Here is a 21,254-nt window from a genome sequence, read left to right as displayed (position 1 = left end):
GAACTTCTGTGTGCCTCTACATCTATCACTCGAGCTCAACAGGGGTATCATTAACGTTGATAGTGCGTCTCGGCGACGGAGAAGACGCCAGAAGCGCCTCACTGAGAACGGATGGTGGGGCTGCAGACACTGACTGATACTTATGTCGCTCCTCAGCCCCGGGATAGAGAGGCAGGTGGTTCTCAGGGACAGATACCTCCGGCAGAGTTGAGAATTGAGCGCTCTGTGTCAGACCCTGCGACGGAGACAAGGCATCCTGGGCTCTCGACGCTCGCTTCTCTCGTATGAGAAGCCATGCAACCACACAGACTCCAATGACCACCGCTACTAAGCCTCCAACGGCACCGCCTACGGTTGTAGGTATGTTGGACGAAGAACTCGTCGGCGATGGTGAAGCTGGCGCGGAGGCGGAGGCCGATGTGGAAGACATCAGAGTGATTGTGGAATCAGCCGAAGCCAGCGCTGTTTGGGCGCCGCGAAGGAAGTTGTCCTCGATCGACGCCGGGACGAAGTTTAAGCTCGTTCGACCGCTGTGTGCTTTCCACTGGCAATCGAGGAGCGATACCCAGTTATCCCTATCAATTTCTTTGTAATATGTCACGCAGGTTGGGAGCCATTGATCATCCGAACTCGTGCTAGAAAGATAGATATTAGCCATTGTCTCTTGAAATAAGACATAATATGAACGTACCAACAGCGGGTATTGAGATCAATCTTGGATCTACACTCGGTAGCTGTGCCATCGTAGCATGTACGTCCAACGATATTGTCGCACTTCATATAGCCATTGTCTGTTTGGCACGGTTGCGGATATTCGCACGCTAGAGGGAATGTAGCTATTTGATTTATGTCAGTATTCGACTTCTTATGCTGGCTGACTTGGCTCAAGCTAGAGGGGCGTTTGAAGACTTACTCCAAGGAAGTGTTACGATTCCGCATGTATTGATGCGCAGTACTCGAGGTTCCAATGCCTCTGCCCGTAGATTGAGGTTGTTTCTAGGTGTCAAAGTTGTTGTTGGGGTTGCCCTATACTTGTCGTAGTTCGGTGCCAGTGTTGGACGTGGTATGGAATTTCCATTCAAGTGTTGAGGCTCCGCGAGTACCAGGCGTAGCCAGATAACCGCAGCAATGGCTACGAGGAAGCAAGAGTTCATCACTACTCCGAGATAGATACAAGGCAGTCTGGCAAGGTTATGAGAAGAGTGGTGGAATTGGTACACTCCGTTGACGGGAATGTGGTGGTCTTAAAAAGTTGAAGTCACCAAAAACAGAGAAACCAGCTTCGACCCCTATTCTCGTTCTGAGTCGTCTATTTGGAGGACTGTGCAAAGATCTGGAAGCAAGTTTCCGTATTGTGTAACCTTCAAAGTGAGGCAGGTTCTTCAAGATTGTGTGAGACATGGTTCGCCCGTCAACACCAGCGGCCTATGTTTGAAGCATGTGTGTTGGCGAAGTAGTCCCACATACGAGAAACTGCCAGCGCCAGCGTGGGCAGCCGGGAGTGAAGCCCCTGGCCACTTTTGCATATAATTGAGCTCAAGTGCATCTACTAGGTTTATATCAAGCCGGTGAAGGGAATCGCAAAGGATGAGGGCTCATATGAATGGGGATTATGTTACTGGATCCATTCTTGGCAGATTTCGCCATGAGAATTCATAAGAGATAAAGACAAGTCAAGATAAGAAAATACCGGCATGCTCTGAAGCTCCCTCGGGATTGTATTTCGGCTTGATCCAGCAATCTCCCAGTGTATTTGATTGGTAAGCATAATATATGATGAAAGAAACCAACCCACTGATCAACTCCTTACGCCACCGCTATATGTATAAGAATAATCCCATGCCCCCCAAAGCGTAGACACATGAACACCTAGTTCATTTTTGGGGGATTCAAGTTCCTAGCTCCACCGGTCTTCGGTTGTCGATCACGTTGCTTCCCTGCACCTCCACAAGAGGTGTGGGCGAGGGCATCGGCCCGCGTTGCGCCTTGGAAGGGTCATCATGCTCCTCATACCCAGCTTGAGAGTAATATGGCTGAGTGTGCTGCGATTGAGAGCCTGGCGTCAAAGGAATATGCCACCCGTCCTCCCTCGAGCGTTTCCTCCGCCGCAATACCAACCAGACGATGACGCAGACGGCTATGGCTACCACGGCCACCCCACCGACCACGCCTCCGACGATGGCACCTGTCGAGTTCGAGGATGATCCGGACGGAGGTGGCGTGGTTGTTGCAGTGTCCGAAGGGTCTACAGTCCTGGTCGCGTCTGGGTCGTCGGACTCGGTACCTATTACCATGATTTTTTGTCCACTGTAGGCAGGATCGCCGCATCGGAGCCATGTTTTTTGTCCTGAGTCGTCAGGCCTCAGGAGTGTCAGGCAATACGGTAACTGGCTCGGACCTGATCGAGTGCTTGGATATCAGTTAGCACTTGAACTTATCGAACTCCGAAGGCACGAATGAGACCAGTGGCTCCGGTATGTCTAGTTTCGGGACATGTTCAATGAAAAAGATCACGAAAAGACATACCAGCAAAGCGCTTTCTGGCCTAGAGACGACGTTGTCTGCTGGCAAATAGGCGCGTTCCCATCAAAACATTCTGTCTTGAGGACGTTGCGACATCCGAACCATGGTCCCGAGCTGTAGCAATCGTTGCTGACGCAAGAGAATGTCTCGAAAGCTGACAGCAAGGAAGATATCGTCAGCCAGCTCCGTGAATCGCAGGAGCCATGGGTCAAGACTTACTTCCATTATCAAGGCGACGAACTCCACAGGCATTGGGGGGTAGACTTCTGGCTTCGAGCATCATTTGCCTCGACTCCTCGCTGGGAGCTGTCGTTGGTGCCGGGGAAAGTCCAGCGCCGTGCTCTGGGAAACCCATCGCGAGCGTTTCTTGGGGAAGTCGCCCTTCGAGGCTCATGGTGAAGGTGAGTGGCAAGAAACCCGCCAACGTGATTAGTGAATTAGGAAACAACATGGTTAAGTCCACCGAGACTCTCCTCAAATCATTGATTGAGCCAAGAATCAGTGTCCGATGTAAAACTTCGTATCTGATTCTCGAGGAATCACGACGAAAAAGGAGCGGAGGACCTGTGCAGTTCTGGCGGAGACCCCATTTTCTCTATGTATCTCAAGGGATCTGACACGCGCGGGCCTAGGTTGAGTGAGAATTGATCGTCAACGATTGATTGGTTTTTCTGTCTCATACTCAGCCTCTTCCTAATTGACCAGCTTGAAAGTCGTCGTCCAATGAGTACGAGGCAGTGTCGATCCCATGGCGTCAATTGCCAGGGGTAATAGGGCAGATTCCCATCTTACTGCGTCTAGAACGTAGCATCTCATATAAGTCTGACCTGCTATCTGCAAGCCACTAGATCGGCCCTCCGCGGGCACTTGAGTGGTCATCTAAGCTCCTTCAGCCACATGATTTTTTGGCCACAGCAAAGGCAACCAATTATTAGTTTGATCAGAGCCGCTGAGACATCCGTCCCGACATGCGGGATCTCGAGTGGAGAGATCCCAGCCCTGACATCTCGAAAGATACCCATGCATCTAACATGGATTCTCACAAACTCAAGAGCTATCGCTCAGAAATGAAGACCGGCTGGTTCGTGTACTGAAAGGGTTCAATCACCCGGGATTTCTTCCAATTTCCACATGTACTACAACAGGAAATCAAAGCTTAAGCTGCAGAAACCATTTATTATTGCTCGGATCTAATCAAGTCGGCCACGCTCTCGTCTTCTCAAGGTATTACCTAACCTTGAATGAAAGCTATGGGCCTCTTCTTGCTACTTTCCATGTAGAAGTCCATGGTGAAAAGGGGAATTGAAATGCAAAGCCATTCCCGTCTGTCGTCCAAGCTCAAAACCATTGCCGAAAATATCGCCCAAAAAAGCTACCTCCAAATCCCAGAAAAAAGAGATATGTCTCTTCTCAGATGCATCTGAAGAACGGTAAGTAGCTGGCCAGTGGAGTAGTTGCTCAAGTTTAACTCACTATGCTGTTGCTTCTTGCAGACTTGCATCAAGGGCATCCGCAATCTCATCAGTAAGACTGCCAATTACCCCATGGGGTAGTATACCTGTAACGTCGTCTGCACCAGACGAGGTTCCAATAAATCCAGTATTCTAGGTAAGTGAGTTACTTTCAAGCTCTGTCAATGGTCCGTCTAAAGGTCCTCATCGTGACTCTCCATGACGATATCTTCAATCTCAGAAGAAGACTGAGCCATGTCGCCAAGATCGGAAAGAGTATCGGTCTCAGCGTGTCCCTCCATGTCAGAGTCGATAGTTTCATTCTTGCCAGGGCCAAGGGTCATCTTGGCCATGATCATCTCGTTGACTCCATTCTCGTCTTTGGCATCAATCTCAGGGGTTGCGCAAACCTCGTCGATGATGTCCTTCAAGACGTCATTGCATGCGTCTTCGATCTGGATGTCGGACGGCAACTCGTCTCCAAAGAGCTCAGCATAGCGTCGAAGCATCTTCTTGTTGCTTCTGAGCGCCTTGTTGTAAAGTGCACCGACCATTCTGCAACCCACGGGTTTTCCACCAGTCTAAGGTTCATTGTAAGCAAGTGTTGATTGATATTTCGAGCCTCAATTTGATTGGTAGGATGATCTTACCGGAGGGGAGTAACTGAACGCAGTTTTCTCTTGGGTTCCAGCTCTGGCGACCCTGTCTGCCCAGCGAATCTTGGTCTTCAGCTCGAAGAACTTTCTGAATCTGTCGTACTCGTTTCGGAAGGATGAACAACAGGGACTCGGGCGCTCAATGCCGCGCTCAACCCACTTGCCGTTGTCCTTCTTATGGAAAAGCTTTGCGCCAAACCAGTACAAGTGCGGCCTAGAGGAGTGAGACCGGAAGAACTTGAGTTTTTAGCACCACATGTCAGCTGGACTCGATTTCAAGTTTGTGATAGCCAGTCAGAAAGGATAAACGCTTGTGACTTACGTAGAGTTCGTACTTCTCGTGCAGAGTTCCATCCTCATTCTCAGACGATCGGAAGAGATCAACCTTGTACTCGAAGGAGGTCAGGTCTTTGGCGACACTGTACATTTCTGGATTGATACGTCAACGGTGTTCAAGCAATAGGATTGATGAATCTTCACTGACCAGGACGAATCCACCTGTAAGCAGACGCTGCAGCCCGGGCCCTTTCGATCTCTGCTTTGGCATCCTTCTTCTCTTTGATCTTCATGGCATCGTATTTGTATTCCCTCATTGCGAGTTTCATGTTGTCGCCGCAAGATTTGGTGAACCAACTCCAGCTCACAATGTGAATTTTCTTCGCGCCCTTCGTCTTGCTTCTTCTCTCTGCTTCTTTGACTGAGAGATAACAAAGACAATTAGCTTCTGGGCAAGGAACAAAAGGAAAGGAATGAAACATGAGGGGAGAAAATGTTATTTGGAGAGAAAGGTGACCTTACTTCGGTGGGGCTTGTTCTTGGACTTGAACTCCTCATCGGTGAATAGCAGATGGGTCGTCTTCTCGTCCAAATGACGTGAGAATTTGCCTTTGCGCATCTTAACCCACTGGACCATCTGCTCTCTGGAGCAACCACTAGGGAAGTCTCCAGCAGCGGTAATGACCATCTTATTGAAGATTGCTCGAACCATTGTGAAGGATGAACTTTGGTCGATGGTTGCAAGTGAAGCTTGAAAAGAATAATTCTCACTTGGTGACAACGGGATAAGAGAAGCAAAGTCTGTGATGCTGCTGATGAAGATGAGGCAAGAGCGACTTGAGACTTCAAGCGAGGTAAGAAGGGTGAAGAGCTGGAGTAAGACTGGATGGGAAAAAGGTAAAAGGGCGTTCTCAGTTGGTAAGAGCAAGAAGGGTCTCCAATGCTGACGATGAAAGTGTGAAGAGGTCAGTCCGAGACTGTGAGTGAGGTAGAAAGGGTGTAGAAAGGGTGAAGGGGTGGAAGAGAGAATTGGTGGGAAAAGGGTGGCTGTTTTATACGGAGAGATTCGAGGAAGTAAAGGAATGAACCTGGGCAGTAGGGAAGGAAGGAGGGAGGATACAAATGGAAAAGCACTCGAAAGACTGGGAGAAAGGCGCGAGAGATGCGAAGTCTCACCATGCCTTCCGAATTATTTCAAGAAATCGATTTAATATGGCATCCAAAATACAAATCTGGAAATGCGACAAACATCGATCTCATAAGAACCTATGGCATCTTGAGTATTGTCGATATCTGCCCTTTTATCTAGCTGAAGGCAGGATTATTGATCCAACAGAAGCGGATAGCGCAAACTGACAATCTAATAATCACAATTTGAACTTACTCACATATCTTAGAGCAGTCTTGGGTCATGCGAGGATGTGGAATCATGGACAGGACTATTCGCGAACATCAAGGTCTGGGCTTTGTGGCAGAGCTGAAGTCCAGATATTCAAATATCACAGTCTTCGATTGGATCGCTTGACAGAGTCTTAGGCACTTTCTCATTTCACGAACTCTCTATCTAAAGCTCTTCGCATTCTTGACAAACGTTCTAATCTTCTCCAAGCTCTGCTTGCCATCCTCCTCCACTCCGCTGCTCACATCAACACCTACGATACGGTCACCAAACTCCCCAACAGCCTTGACTGCCTCGAGCACGTTGTCGGGGTTGAGACCGCCAGCAAGAATGACTTGCAGCTCCTGATCCTTTGCCAAGATATCCTTGACACTGGAGACGTCAAGGAGCTTGCCTGAGCCAGCTCCCGAATCGAGCAGAGGAATGGTGTGGTAGCCTCGCTTCCCGATGCCAACGTTGCTCGGCTTGAAAGCCCGAATAACAGGTACGGGGATCAGGTTGGCCCACTCAACCGGCTCATTGCCGTGAAGCTGGACAATGTCCAGGTTGAAACGCTTCTGCTTCTCGAGAATCTCGTCTAGTGGCTGGTTCTGGAAGATACCTGCGAGGAGCGGACGCGAGCTCGATAGTCTGGCGACAGACGCAGCGTAGTAATCTGTAGCAGATTTTGTAGGGATGCTCGTTGTTGTACGTGTGGCGGTAGGTACGAAGGTGTGTACCGCTTCTGAGATGGCGGAAGCAGTCTCATCAGATATGCAACGCTTCGCACCTGGAACTAAGCAAATTCCGACAAAGTCCGCACCTGCCTTGACAGCCTCAAGGGCAGCCTCGGGAGTTCTTGTTCCGCAAATCTTGACAAAAAGGGGTTGGGTCTTGACCGGTTCAGGCTCAGCGTCTGTACCAGAACAGAGTTCTCTGATGAACTTGGTTGTGTCCGGCGCTCTGACAATGGCCTCCCCCACGAGAACAGCATTGACTCCATCGTTCTTGCAAAGAATGACATCCTGGTGACTGTTGATACCACTCAGGGCGCAGATGATGGTATTTTCTGGGACCATGCTTCTCAATCTCCTTGTTGTGTTCATGTCGACTTCGAAGCTCTCCAAGTTGCGGTTGTTGACGCCAATTGCCTTGGATCCAAGTTTCAAGGCTGTCGTCATCTCCTCGGCTGTCTGAACCTCAACCAGCGGCTCCATTCCCAGGGAAAGAGAATACTTGTACAGCCTCTCCAGCAGTTCCGTCTCCAGCATCTTGACAATAAGCAAGACCGTATCGGCGCCCGCAAGTCTGGCCTCAAGAATCTGGTATTCCTCAAAGATGAACTCTTTGCGGAGGATCGCTGGTCTGTTGGGCATACCGTCCAGAACTTGTCTAACAGCCCTCAGATCCTCGATGCTGCCCTTGAACCACTCAGGCTCAGTCAGCACGGATATGACGCTGGCACCTGCAAGGGCATATTTCTTCGCCTGAGTCGGGGCATTGATATTGATATCGAAAATGCCCTTTGAGGGCGAGGCTCGCTTGATCTCCGCCATGAGGGACACATCGAAGGGGGTCTGGCGAAGGCGTTCAATGAAGGAGACTTGAGGCGGAGCGGCATTGAGATCATACGCAGCTTGTAGATCTGCAGGTCTTTGCGAGGGAATAAGCTTCTGAGCTGCAACAGCAGCCTTTCGGTGGGCATAGATTTGCTGCAAGATGTTGTTCTTCTTGCTTGCAGCCGGCGCAGATGACGTCGTCTTGGCAGAGGCGCCGTTGGTCGCGGAGCCCTTCTGGAGCCGGCTGTTCTCTTCCCAAGTGCCACCTTGAAGTTGCAAAAAGTTTCGCAGCATAGTACGGCCCTCTGCGGTGAGAATGCTCTCGGGATGGAACTGAACACCCTCAATGGTGTACTCCTTGTGTCGCACGCCTTGAATGATACCGGGGGATCCGTCCTCTGTCGCAACCCAAGAAGTGACCTCCAAACAATCCGGAAGTGTCACGCGTGTACCGGCTAGAGAGTGATAACGGGTAACTGGAAGGCCTTGGCGCAGACCAGCATAGACACCCTTGGCGTCGTGTGTCAAAGGGGATGTCTTGCCGTGAAGCCACTCCCCTGCGGATCCGACCTCTCCACCATAGACGTCAAAGATGCACTGCTGACCCATACAGACACCAAATATGGGAATCTCGCCAGAGAAGTGCTTGATTGCCTCTCGACTGACTCCGGAATCCGTGGTGGGGTGTCCAGGCCCAGGACTGATGATCAACTGAGTTGGCTTCTTGTCAATCAGCTCTGCCAGCGTGATCTTGTCATTTCTGAAGACCGTCACATTCGCGCCTTCGAGAATGAGGTATTGGTAGACATTCCAGGTGAAGGAATCGTAGTTGTCGATCAAGATCAAGTTGGATGCCGTGGGAATTGGTGGCGAAGGGTCCGGATGCTGGGGTGAGTGATCGATGATATCTAAGGACGGCATTTTGCAAATTGTGCCGGGGCCGCCGAAAGTAAGTCAAATCAGCAGAGAATTGCTGAATCCCAATGCCTCTTGTCACGAAAAGTATCGCTTCGGTGGTAATGGCATTCGAGGTTTGAATGAGGTGAGTCAATGGGACGGGTTGAAATGAAGATAAAAAGGCGGCGACTCACGAAAGTTGATTGTAGCACAGTATATCGGAGAGTATACTTTTACTGTACTAATTGATGATCATTGCGACTGAGAATACAGTGCACAAGTACCTAAAGGCAAGCTGCAATATACCCTGACAGGCCGCCCCGCCGCTATATCGCGACCCGGCGCCCGGGACTGCCTATTGTGGCATTGAGCCTAGAACGGGCGCTAAGACGAATTGGACTTAGCGCCAACTTCCGGAAAAACCATGGAACTTGAGCTCACTTTTTTTGGGAGCTCCAGTCAACCACCTGCAGAGAGGCTGCAAAAGCATTCGCGGGTCCAAGTGCGTACAAGCGCGTCCACTTACTTTCTTTGCATCTCAGGCAACATAGCTCATCGCAGCCTCGCCTGATGCAGTCTGGACCTTGACTGCTCTGCCCAATCGACCTCTGCGGCAATGGCGCAAGTGGCAGACCGTCAATACTTTCCTCCTCTGGAGGAATGCTTGAATGGAGACACCATCATTATGTGGGTAGACCTGCGTTTGTTGACTTGCTGATTGTCCGGAAAACTGATCCTTGAACTAGCTCCTGGAAGCTCATCGCAGCTGCACTGGCAGACAAAGATGACTCCAGGCGGAAGAGCGAAGCTGTTGTACAGTTTTTACAAGATGATCTCGTACGAGCACTCATAAAAGATCCGTCGACCGCCTTTGCGCCGCCGAGCGATCACACCAAGTCGAACTTCGAGACGAGGACCGCCGCTATACACGTCACTCCCAAACCGAACGACAACTTCGACATCAAAATTATCAAGGAGGATGCGCAGTGGTTGAGCAAGAATGCCAAGGTCAACCTCGTTGCTGCGCTTCGCGCGACAGTCATCGAGTTCCAGTCGCGACCAGCTAGCCACCTAACAGGAACCCTCTCCTCCCAGGATATAATCAACCTCCAGGAAGCTTCTGGCGTCGCAAATGTACAATCGTCATCTTTCGTCCCTATCGCTGGTGCCGCCCAGGATGCGGAGACGATCTGGGCAGAATTCGAGAAAGAGGAGTCAAGGCGACAGCGAATTTTCCAGACATATCTTGCAGAGAGACGCCACTTTCTGATGACTGCTGCTTTGGTGCAGGAGAACGTGCTTTACACCCAACCTTCATCGCCAGCCTCTGCGGCTGATCTTCCGATCGCGACAACTCAGTTGATCGCCGCGAACGAGCGTCCCAAATACCTCGAAAATCTGCTCACGACCTACTTGCAGTATGTCACTGAGGCTATTGGTCGACTGGCCGAGGGGCTCGAAGCAGTTGTGGAAGATAAAAGCCTGCTGGGAGAAGAAATCGAGCTGGAATGGATGCGGACAGCACTCACTGAAGTTGTACACGCCTTGTCGGTCGTCTTTCAGTCAGTCGATGGCAGCGGCGACGATTTTGTACCATCCGCGGTGGTTGGCCAGTGGTTTTCCTTGATGGATAACTATGGTTTTCTCAACGGGATTACCGCGGTGAGTTCACCAAGAATCAGACCTTTTTGGGAAGCCAGGACTAACAGCGGACAGCCGACTGATGCCATTGCCTCATTAATCATGCCCCTGAGATCTCTCATCTCAGCCATATCTATCAAGCTCCTGAACCCTACACGATCTATCGAGTGTCTCGCCGAAGAGGCCCCTGAATATCGTGGAGACGAGGACCCCTACATTACTGCTCCGTCAGTATTGGAGCAAGTCCACAATGCAATCCTCGCCGCAGCCAGTGCCGATTGCGAGAGCCAAAGCCCCATCATATTTGCATGGACCGTCGTTGTCCACCGCATGTTCTATTCGCATCACGACCGAATCGAAAAGCGAGATGCGCTACAGAACCAGCGATCTCAGGAGACTTTCGAGGCTGGTGTCTTGATTCGGCCCACTACCGCTCGCCGTCTTTCTGCAGGGAGCATTGTTTCTCTCGACGGCAAGTCATTTGACATTTTCCTGACCAATGCGGGTTTGGACAAGGACTTGCAGGTTGTGGAGCAGCTGGCAGTAGCTGTCACATCGCATGGACGGGCTTACGAAGTCTTGTCCGAGATGGCACTGGCTATTGGGGCCTCCAGTGACGGAGCCTTCTCGGCACTTCTGAGTTCCAGAATCCGGCTTTCGTATGTCGACTTCCTCAAAGCCACATATCCCCTCGTAGGGTATCAGTCAGACTCTGTCACCTCTCTCCTTTCGGTCCTGGGAGCTGGCCAGCAATATTGGGACCTTTCGAAGCCTTCGCTGCATGCCTCAAGTGATATTTTGGCCGAGGTGCTCCACGACGATGTTGCACTCGAATATTACTTCCACCAGGCCCTCAACCGATATCCATTTGAGTTGCTGCCATTCCTCAATCTTTGCAGGACTTTGGCGAACTGCACCGTTGCTGACGACCGGACGGATACGGTAGTCAACCTCTTGCGCAAAACCCCATCACTTACCTTCATTCTCCCCGATGACTACCAGCAGTACGAGCTAGCCCAGGAGGAGGACAATACCAACACATTTTATCTACTCGAAGACATACCGCTTTTCACGCCTGCCACGGCATGGAATCGCAGAACTCGGGTGGACGACGTATTTAGGATACCTGCGGAAACAGTAGGACGCTTTGTGACGGATACGGGTCGCGTGGTTCTATTGGAGTATGAGCACTCTGCTCTTGCTTTGCTTGGCAAGAGGCTCGAAATCCAACTGGCACCTGAGACTTACCGCAGCGAGCTGGATGCGTTCCAGCCAGAGGAAACCGCAGAAACTATTGCTCTCTTAGCAACACTACTGCGCGCGGAGGTACTGAAGTCTGAAAAGCAGGGCTTGAGCGGCGAAACATCGCTCAAGTCGGGACAAGAGCTTTTGGATGAGATTGGTAAGCAAATCTCCGGGAACAAAGACCTTGTGGCGGTTGTCTGCGAGACCATGGATGCCTATATGCAAGACGAGAAGGCGACCGAAGGACAGGGCATCGCAGTGCTCAACTCATGCGTTCAATTCTTACATGCAATCCTGCCGCTTTGCCCCACGAGAGTCTGGTCTTACTTGGCGCGTTGCGAACTTCTCAATTCGGAAGCCCAAGCAGGAAAATTGGCAAAGATCACCGGTAATCTCGACTTAGTTGGAGACCGATATGAACTGTTGCTTTCGGCTGTACGGCTTTTTTCTAGCCTCATTGACAGCGTCAAGAGCAGCGCTGTTCAACGCAAATCCGGCAACAAGCTGGTTGGACGGCAGAAAATATCGAACAACGTTTGGCTCGGCGTGGCGGACAAAGTCTTGGGCAAAGTCAGCCTCGCAATTGCTCAAGCCGCGGTTGACGTCTTTGAGACCTCCTCAACTTGGCGCTTCGGATCAGAGCTTCACAAAGCACTGCTCATTCGGCACGTTGTCCCTGTCATGGATCAGATCATCGAGCACACCTACGGGATGGGTGACCAAGAGAGCGCGGATACGCTGGCGGCTTGCTTGGAACCTGCAGCGTCCTACATTATCGATGCGTTCCTCTCGCCCTCAACAGGGTCTCTTAGGTTCCAGCCGCTCCTCACAACTTTGGTCAATGGTCTCCAAATCCCCGACTCAACATTCTACCAAGATCGACTAGCCTCAGCTCAGGAACAGCTCACATGCGCTTTGCGATTCACGACAACCTTACTACGTGTTGCGAGCTACCTGGACAGACCATCAGCGACATTTGAAGAACACCTCTTCAAGACGTCATCGATTTTGGCAAGGTTATGTGCAATCTGCGAGCAATTCCGGCGACCAGCATTGCTCCTCCTGGAGGCTCTGGTGCTAAGTGCTGCCAAAGCTCACGATGATCCTCCTTCCCTTCTGGGATACCTAGGTCCCCTTTTGTCCCGGTCATTTATCGAAGTCTTGTCGCGACTCGACAAGCCCTTCCTCGTTGCGAAGGATGTGCAGACAACGTGGAAATTCTTCTCCACAATTGTGCAGAACCGCCAGCAGTGGCTATCAAACTGTCTCTTGACAGGCAAGACGCCCAGAGATGCCCTCAAGGGCGTCAAGAAGGACGCTTCATCGACGCCCAACTCGGTGCTAGCGACAGCCTTTGCAAAGCTGAAGAAGATCAAAGAGTTGGAAACAAGCGAGGCAGTCAGGATCCTCGATTTCGTTGCATCATCTCAGAACCATTGGCCTTGGACAATCTTCACCATGCAAACAGACTCGTCCTTCTTGGACTCTCTGCGCCTTTACGTCAAGGACCTCAGTAGCTTTACCGTCACAAGCAAGACAGATGCCGTTAAGGCTGCCACAGATGCCAAAATGGCCGCTTACATTGCCGAGATATTCGCCATGCAGCTCTATCACTTACGGCAGATGGGCGGGGCCGACATATTTGCCAAGAGCCTGGTATCCGACCTAGACTACTATCTAAGGGACGGCGTAGAAGTTTCGAGCTACAATACTTCTCTGCACAGCAACTTTGCCAAAAACTTCACAAGCAAATACCCCGGAGTTTCGTTAGAAGCTTTCAAAAGGACATCACTGAGACCTGGCGAGCTAGGTAGAAGCTATTTCTATGATCTGGAGAGTGCAACCGAGATGTTGAGCTTCGATCCAGGCTGGCATGGTCGTCGCAACAATGGGTTTCGTAACGAGATGGGGATTGCCAACGCCAACCTGTCCCTAGTTGACGCGCAGATTGTAAGTTTCTCACCTGGACACCCACCTGCCCTTTCGGCCCGTACTGATATTGCCGCAGTCGCTGTTCCACGCATGGGAATACCTGCTTCTTGAGCTTAGTAGCTCTCTGGCAGAAAACGAAACCATCGCCAGACAAATGTTGCAAGTTGCGCAGCAATGTCTCGAAGCGAATCGGTCCAACCAAGGCCCAGAGAATATCTTCATGCGGATTGTCGAAGAGCGAGCTGATCTGAGTTTGCTTCTCGTTCAGCGTCTCGTTGGTCGTCCCATTTCATCTCACGATGTGAACCAACTTCTGGGAACATTGTTCACCATCATCAGCGCTGTCGAGGAGCCCTTCAACCCGGAATCAATCTCGTACTACCGCACGATGCTCAAGGCAATCTATGTTACCCTGCGTGCGTATAGTGCTGCGGAAAAGAAGTCCCTGGGAGCCTCGAAGAACGGAGGTGACGGCTTCTCGATCACACTTACTCAGACTGTTCTGAACCTTCTCGACCGAGTAGTCGCAAAGGGGTTCAGAACTCTCGTTGCCCTTGTGCACGACTCCGAGGCTGCCGTTGCACCTGAGGACCTTGCTCTGCTTACGGCCATTTTGCAAGCTTGTCTCAACATGCCAACCATTGACCAATGTCAAACACAGGTACTCAACATTATGGCATCATATGATGCCATGCACGCAGCGACATCACTTTTCTCTTGGGCTGACAAACTTTCCATCAACGGCGACCCGATCTATGGCGAGTTGAGCTTGCTCTTTTTGCTGGAGCTCTCTACCCTGCCGGCGGTGGCAGAACAGATGGCTTGCGACGGCTTGCTGAGCCACCTGACTTCGGCAGGCATCACCAACTTTATGCGCCGCGGAAATATCTCTCCCTTCTCGGAAGCTGTTGGACCCCAGCGATGCTACAGCATCTGGGTCAAGGGTGTTCTGCCCCTATTGCTGAATCTTCTCACTGCCCTGGGCGGAACGGTTGCGCCTGAACTGGGTTACGTTCTTAACCAGTTCCCTCTGCTTCTCAAGTCTAGCGTTGACCGATTCGAGGCACCTGGCGCCAGTCGTACAGCATCGAGAGAGACGCCGCACTATGTGACGCTCCTTGCAGTATCAGAGGTGCACTCTCTTGCTCTGTTGACAAGAGTTATCGCCGCTTTGCGAACTGCCAACAACCGTGATATCCCAGAGATCCAATGGGATGCTGCCTCCCTTTTGGAAAACATCGACTTCTGGTTATCGAGCCGCAAGTTGCTGCGCGACAGACTTCTGCCGCTGGGCCAGCGTGAGGTGGAGTGGAAGAGCATCAAGACTGGCGCGTCGGATGAGAATGGCCAGCCAGGAAATGTCCTGGAGAGCAAGGTCCTCTCGCAGTTGGAGGCTGTGAGGGAAGTATTAAGCGAAGACCTCGAAGAGTCTTGAGGAAGGATGAGGATGGACGTTGAGATAGAAATAATGAAGCCGAAGGGGTTATCGTCGGCCACAAGGGAATGAATGATTTGGAGGGGAACAACGACAAAAGGGTTTAGGCGTTTAAGTGTGTAGGATAAACGTGGGTGCATCATACCTATTCCAGCCATCGTCACTGGGAAATCCCATAGTCTACGTAGGATCAAGTTTGTGGATACCCCTAGCAGATTGCTGGGTACGACCAAAATGACGCCCGTTTTCACTGTGATTCTTGTCTCCCGAATTGATGGCATGCAATCAAACGGTCTCGACGGCTCATGGAGTAGATATTTTATCCATTCGTTTCTCCCTTCATACAGCGGTGTTTATTCCAAACCCGCATAAAGGTACTATGCCACGTCTTCTAACCACCGGTCAGAGGAAGGAAAACGTAACATAATGTAATATACAGGAAACCCTCCTCGTTCGTGGTTGTCCGTCCCAACTCACTCGCCTGGCTTCGTTAATTTGGAGATCGTGTGTGGTAAATGTTGCAAATCCCAGGGCCTTTCCCCCTCCGACTGGGCTTGTCTGCGCCTGCCTTGCTGGGAATACTGTTACATCAGCGCGCGCGCGCGCGCGCGCGCGCTCGCTCTATCGAACACCCTCTGCGTGCCCATTCTCTTCTCTCTCTTTTTTACATCATTTGGGATTTCTTTCTCGACTGTGGATTTACTGTCCCTGCATCTGGGCCGTCATCTGGGCGTTGTGCTCCTGGAAGCGCTCGCTGAGGCGCTGCTGGGAGAACATCTGCTTCTGGATGCAGCGGGTGATGCAGCCGGTCTCGCGGGAGGAGAGGGACTTTGAGGTGAAGTCGTCGATGCACGAGGTGAAGCAGTGGTCGACGAGGTTGCCAAAGAGCTGTAAAAAGGGGGGGAAGGGATTAGCCACAGAGTCTTGGGAGTCTTGTCGCTTTTTCGAACAGCGACCGAAGGAGGAAAGAAACATGGGAGACGGAGGAACGGATTGTTTCGTGTTTTTTTTTTGGTGAATGGCGGAACGGGAGGTTGAAGAGAGAAACGTACGTTCATGAACTCCTTGACCTGGCGCTTCTGAAGTCTCTGCTGGAGCTGGGCCTCCTCGGTCTTGGTAAGGCTGGTGATAGAGAATTGCGCGTTAGTCGCTATGTCTGATCTCTATGTTCCTCTAGTACTTCCAGGGGATCATTCAAGGGGGGTAAAGCTTACGCGTCCATTTTGAAATGTGATTGATCTGATGAACTCGTGAAGTTGACAGGGTATATGCGAGGCCGGGTGGTACGTGATGGAAGTTGTGGTTGATTCTGGGGGCGATGACGATGGTTGAAATTTCTTTGGTTAAAGCACTTCCTCAGCAGAGCAGCGCTGCGCCGAACGGGATGGCAGGCAAGCTTGCCTTACCCCCAGTCAGCGCTGGCCAATCAGATCTCTATAAATCAGACAGCGCTAGAGCTCCGATAACGATAAGAACCTATCGGGATTTCGTTTGGAGCTTCACCTCGGATAGATGCATAGACTTCAATGGGAATTCCGATGCGCGAGAGTCACTGCCTTTATCTGGGAGACTCTGCTCTACTACTTTGAATGCCGAGCCGATATTGGTTGTCATCCGGCACTGGCGAGGGCTCTCTACACAGCTTTGAAGCGTTAACCTCGGCCGTCAAATTCAAAAGACCAATCTTAATTCGAGATTTCGGAGGTATCGAGTTTGTTTATTTCTTTCAAGACACAGCAAACACCGTGGACGAGGAATTGGTTCCAATTATATCAAAAAAATTCTTGAATGATGTATTTAAGTTATCCTGACGTGGACAAAACGCACGTCGCCCTATATCCAATCCCGAAGCGACCGAGTCCAGTGACGTCTCGCCAGGGTATCAAGCCTATATATACATAGGTTCAGAAGAATAGAAGACATTACCATTTCACGTTGAGTCCGCTGGGTATCCAAGGTTCAAAAAAAGGCCGGGCCGCATACAATGATGCGTCTCGGCAGCCGAAAGCCATAAAGGGGGTAGCAAGCGGAGAAGGCCACAACAGAGACCAAGACCCCCTTACATGACGATACAGCAAGCCTTCTCCAGCTTCTTGAGAATCTTGACGACCAAGTCGCCAGTCTCGTCCTGGTTTTGCTGCTGGTTCTGGCCGCCGTGGTGCTGCTGTTGTCCACCGTGGGTCTGCCCGCCGTGCTGCTGGTTCTGACCGCCATGGTGCTGTTGCTGGCCGCCTCCGTGGTGTTGCTGTCCACCACCAGTGTGAGGCGGCGGCGGCATCGTTGCATCCCCGCCCTGGAGGTTGATGTAGATCCGGCCGGCGTTCTCCTCGGTCGAGTACTTGAGTCCCATCTCGCGGCAAATGGCCTCGATCCTCGGCTTCAACTTCTGCACGTGGCCCGTCGAGTGGTTTCCCTTGCCGACGATGGCGTGCAAGTGTTCCTGGCCCCGCGCCCGGTCGGCGCGGATGCGCTCCTCGAGGATGCGCTCCGCCTCCTCGACGTACTGCCCGTGCAGGTCGACGCAGCTGCCCGTCACACGGCCGGCGGCGTTGTTCTCCCGGAAGATAAATTCGGACGCCTGGCGGTTGTAGTCCTCCATCTTTTGCGCGTGGCGCTTGCCCTCGTTCGAGAGCTCCTTGGCGGCCGCGCCATCGCCCGACTGGTAGGCTTGTTGAGACTGGAGAGCATCGAGGGTTGGTGTTAGTCTTGCGGCATCACACAAAACTCAAAACCACGTGTTTTGGACAAGGCTTCGGCTTGGGCTTAGGCTTGGGCTGGGGCCACTTACGCGCTCAAAGGCCTGATTGCGTTTGTTGGCTTCCTCGCGGGCGAGGTCACGGAGGCGATCGTACTCGCGCTCCGTATCGTCGTCGTCGTTGTCGGCGTGGCTGAAGGCTGCAAAATTTATGCTCGTGTCAGCGCGCGTCCGGGGCCCAAATGTCGAGCAGCAGCATTGTATTGATCCGGGCCTGTTTGTGGCGGTCTCGGATTTCAAGCCATGGCTCCAGAAGGATTCGAAAACGAAACATGGCGAAGTTGCTTACCGCGGCCGCCCAGGCGGTTCATAGGGATAGACATGTTTGCCCGTTTGCGCGCTCAATTGACTTCAAGACGCTGTCCGTGGTGGAATTGGCAGAGGAATGAAGAAGAATAATGCGGCCGCGAGCAAAACAAGCTTCAAGTTCGCGTCCAAGATGCGGGCAGAGAGGTTGGTATGACGGCGCTAAGCAAGCTTGTTTTTCGGTGCCGGCAACGTAATTGCGGGGCTCTGCTCCGGCCGATGACGCTTGTGCTGGCCGGTCCGGCTTCCGTCTCTGGCTGCCCGGTGCAGTACGGTTCTGCCATACGACCGGTTCCATGATGGGCGAACCCATTCGCCCCATCTTGGTCTATCAGTCTAGGTTCCATTCCTATGCTGTGTGGCTGTGTCTTCTGTGTCCAGGACTCTGGGGACGCACAAGCCCTCCTCAAGTGACTTGTGTGATCTACAGGGGCAGGAGCTATGCTTGGACATCGTTCTAACTCTTCAGGCGGCTGCGAACGCCACAGGCATCGCTTGAACCCGTACTCTGGTTGGTGGCGCTTTACCGTATGTTCCGCGGTTTCTGTATGTCTCCCCAAGGTAGAATGATATCCTTCGTCTCCCAATTGTCCTAATTCAAATCATCCGCATAACAGTATTCTAGAGCACACAGCGAAGAGGCTTCGTTTCACAGCTTTCCGGATCCATGAGGATCTAGTCCAGTCCGAAACAAAACTCGAACAGCCGGAGTGGAGGACGATATCCACGGTGGCCAACGAAGGAGCGCTGGAGTCATGGATTGGACGCCAGCTCGTCTGTATGATGTGCCAGATGGTGGTTACACAAGAGGCAGGCTCAGGGGCGGAAAGCTTCGGTGGGCCCTTCTAGAACACCACGTTCTCTTTTTTCTTCTTCGTTTTTCTCCTTTCCGGATGCTTCAGCATCTACTGTGTAATACTCCATAACAGGAGAAACCCAATCGTCAGTACCCAAGGTCAAAGCACACGCCGTCCGAACTAGCCGGCCAAAGTCCAGATGGAATAATGACGATTTTCCGCGAAAGGTAACCTTCACTAGGGGGAGTCTTCAGGGGAACAGCAGATGATCGTAAGAGGGTGCCGCTCATTACTACAACGACCTTGCAGAGCACCATCTTCGTACCTGCATGACATGCAAGAGGACGACGCGCAGGGAACGCTCCATCTGCCAACTTTTTAGTGCGCGTTCACCAACTGTACGCACTGCTATTCGTCCACTCATGTAGTTGCACTGGGTCAGTGGGCGGCAGAGGCAAATGGGCAAGACGACCTTGACGACGAAGACGGTGTGAGTGGATGGGACCGGGCCTCGGAAACGAAGAGAGCCTCCACAATTTTGGGTCCTCTTCAATTAAAAAGAGCCTTCTCGTGATCCCCCGTGGAACGACTTTTTGCAACTCCACAGATTTGCCTCTTCAGGCGTGCGATGACTACGTACTATGAGCCCCCAGCCTCTGCCAATGGCTTGGATGGATCCCGCTTTACTTTGAGGAAAAGGCAGCTCGTCTGCCATGTGGCCTCCCTGTACCAGGCGGGAATAGTTTCTCTGGTAGTTTCCGACCGGCTGCTTGCAATGCATCTAGTGAATGTGCGAAATTACCTTATTTCGGATGCGAGATGTCTAGGTACGCCGGCTTGTCAAATGCTTCTATTGGTTCCCTTTTGAGAGCCGCTTTAGACGGCGTTCTTGTCAAAGTCTCTCGGACGGCGGCTGCTAAAGCCTTGGTTTGCAAAAGCAGATGTCCCTCATCTGGCTTGTCGATCTGGAGCTGCTTCCCCACCAGCACACTGTAGAGAGTCTCGCCTTTGAGACGTGCCATCGAGTGAGACCTGAGAGGCAAGAAGTCTGGACTCCGAATTACAACAAACGAGGGGCCAGAGCAAGGTCTATCCATTGCATGAAATACTGAGAATCCACTTCAGACCGTATTTTCGACAGTGAGGATGGTGTTACCTGGTACGGATACCGCATGGTAGGGGCACATTCTCGATAGCCCCGTTGTGCCCCCCCAGAAAACCGTCCAAAATTTGGTGATGATCGACAAGTCCAAACAGGTTCGGGAAGTGCACGCCTGCAGGTCAGCGGAATGGAACCCCGAGATCACTGTCCGATCTTTCTGTGCCCGCCTCGAGGAGGCTTCGACCGCCATCGTATTATCGTAACGCAGATGAGATTCACAACAGCCTGACTGTGTTAATGCATACAGTTACCAGCAAGGGTGGGTGATATTTTGCCCTTGCATGGTCGGCTAAGATGGCTTGGTGTTTCAAGGCAGCTAAAATGGTGGAGTCTAACCGTCCCAAACTCCAGGCGTTGGCTCTCATGTCACTGAGCGGTAAATCAAGAGATACCTACCCTCTCCAATGTGTCAACGCGTACGTTGACTTCGATGTGAAAGACGTGATAATCTGTGCGCCCTGTAAGGGTTTAGACGTAACGACGAAGCGCCGAATGCCCTGGGCTTCAGACGGTTCTCCCCGGTGAGCCTGCGAAGTAGATACCGCTTCTGGTCTGTTTGCTCTGTTGTTTGCTTTCCAGAGAAGTAAGTTTTCATATTTTAAGTCGGCCGACTAAGAGGGTGGCTCCGGCAGTATCGCAAGTCGGAGCGCCCATCTCGATACCGTGACTTGTGGTTAATGTGGTGCTTAGCTCTCGATACATGATCATGTTCGTGTGGCGTTTTATTGGCTGGCTGCAATGATTGCCCTACAAGTACCATTTCCAAGATCTAAGCCGTCGAGGCGCTCTGACAGCCAATCAATGCAACAGGACCGAGTCAGTATGAATGATGTCTCTCTTTGAGCTTCACAGCTTCGTCTATTGCCGAGCAGCTTGGGTCGGTGGCTTTCTTAGTGCAAAGCCTGCTTTGCTCGATGCTCAAACACGGCCGAGCGATTCTTTGAACAGACATTGAGGTCGACTTTTCGGGTTTATTGAGCCCGTGCGTCAATGGGGATCTGGGTACCGGAACAGATTATCGCGTTCAGACGTAGATCTTGTTTACTGGCAGGATTTTGTTAGTACTAGCTTTTGATCCGCCGATGGTACCATGTGCAAGCAGAATCGTGTGTAGCGGTAGCCAGTACTGAACACTGAACTCATATGTAGGTGAATCACCTTGGCGGCAGCTTGCAGCAAAGTAGCAAGCGCCCGAGGGCAGACGCGAAGGAGTACGTGGACTGGTAAAAAGCAAACATCTC

General features: G+C 51.7%; 8 protein-coding genes across 8 annotated transcripts; 1 reads left to right on the top strand and 7 right to left on the bottom strand.

Annotated features, from left to right (window-relative positions):
• Positions 1 to 25: 25 nt before the first annotated feature.
• CLUP02_03242 (uncharacterized protein) lies at positions 26 to 1,526 on the bottom strand (the record flags this gene model as incomplete). Its single annotated transcript, XM_049282267.1, has 4 exons — positions 26 to 635; positions 692 to 836; positions 914 to 1,182; positions 1,468 to 1,526. The coding sequence occupies 4 exons, from the start codon at positions 1,524 to 1,526 to the stop codon at positions 26 to 28; spliced, it is 1,083 nt and encodes a 360-aa protein (XP_049139410.1).
• Positions 1,527 to 1,889: 363 nt separating this feature from the next.
• On the bottom strand, positions 1,890 to 3,113 carry CLUP02_03241 (uncharacterized protein; the record flags this gene model as incomplete). The annotated part of the gene is made up of 4 exons (XM_049282266.1): positions 1,890 to 2,409; positions 2,527 to 2,677; positions 2,743 to 2,996; positions 3,088 to 3,113. The coding sequence occupies 4 exons, from the start codon at positions 3,111 to 3,113 to the stop codon at positions 1,890 to 1,892; spliced, it is 951 nt and encodes a 316-aa protein (XP_049139409.1).
• A 1,055-nt stretch (positions 3,114 to 4,168) lies between these two features.
• CLUP02_03240 (uncharacterized protein) lies at positions 4,169 to 5,618 on the bottom strand (the record flags this gene model as incomplete). The annotated part of the gene is made up of 5 exons (XM_049282265.1): positions 4,169 to 4,555; positions 4,625 to 4,867; positions 4,953 to 5,059; positions 5,115 to 5,327; positions 5,429 to 5,618. 5 exons carry the CDS (start codon positions 5,616 to 5,618, stop codon positions 4,169 to 4,171), a joined length of 1,140 nt encoding a protein of 379 aa, XP_049139408.1.
• An 848-nt stretch (positions 5,619 to 6,466) lies between these two features.
• On the bottom strand, positions 6,467 to 8,764 carry CLUP02_03239 (indole-3-glycerol phosphate synthase; the record flags this gene model as incomplete). Its single annotated transcript, XM_049282264.1, has 1 exon — positions 6,467 to 8,764. The coding sequence occupies one exon, from the start codon at positions 8,762 to 8,764 to the stop codon at positions 6,467 to 6,469; it is 2,298 nt and encodes a 765-aa protein (XP_049139407.1).
• Positions 8,765 to 8,880: 116 nt separating this feature from the next.
• CLUP02_03238 (uncharacterized protein) lies at positions 8,881 to 14,993 on the top strand (the record flags this gene model as incomplete). Its single annotated transcript, XM_049282263.1, has 5 exons — positions 8,881 to 8,885; positions 9,317 to 9,427; positions 9,487 to 10,402; positions 10,457 to 13,576; positions 13,635 to 14,993. The coding sequence occupies 5 exons, from the start codon at positions 8,881 to 8,883 to the stop codon at positions 14,991 to 14,993; spliced, it is 5,511 nt and encodes a 1,836-aa protein (XP_049139406.1).
• Positions 14,994 to 15,692: 699 nt separating this feature from the next.
• On the bottom strand, positions 15,693 to 16,215 carry CLUP02_03237 (Tim10/DDP family zinc finger; the record flags this gene model as incomplete). The annotated part of the gene is made up of 3 exons (XM_049282262.1): positions 15,693 to 15,881; positions 16,046 to 16,115; positions 16,208 to 16,215. The coding sequence occupies 3 exons, from the start codon at positions 16,213 to 16,215 to the stop codon at positions 15,693 to 15,695; spliced, it is 267 nt and encodes an 88-aa protein (XP_049139405.1).
• An 837-nt stretch (positions 16,216 to 17,052) lies between these two features.
• CLUP02_03236 (smr domain-containing protein) lies at positions 17,053 to 18,071 on the bottom strand (the record flags this gene model as incomplete). Its single annotated transcript, XM_049282261.1, has 3 exons — positions 17,053 to 17,670; positions 17,782 to 17,888; positions 18,038 to 18,071. 3 exons carry the CDS (start codon positions 18,069 to 18,071, stop codon positions 17,053 to 17,055), a joined length of 759 nt encoding a protein of 252 aa, XP_049139404.1.
• A 2,540-nt stretch (positions 18,072 to 20,611) lies between these two features.
• On the bottom strand, positions 20,612 to 20,773 carry CLUP02_03235 (uncharacterized protein; the record flags this gene model as incomplete). Its single annotated transcript, XM_049282260.1, has 1 exon — positions 20,612 to 20,773. One exon carries the CDS (start codon positions 20,771 to 20,773, stop codon positions 20,612 to 20,614), a length of 162 nt encoding a protein of 53 aa, XP_049139403.1.
• Between the last annotated feature and the right edge of the window lie 481 nt (positions 20,774 to 21,254).

Source organism: Colletotrichum lupini, chromosome 2 (genome assembly GCF_023278565.1).
Source record: "Colletotrichum lupini chromosome 2, complete sequence".
Classification (NCBI taxonomy): domain Eukaryota; kingdom Fungi; phylum Ascomycota; class Sordariomycetes; order Glomerellales; family Glomerellaceae; genus Colletotrichum; species Colletotrichum lupini.
The sequence above is the reverse complement of the archived record's forward strand: the minus strand, read 5'-3'. Positions and strand labels throughout refer to the sequence as shown.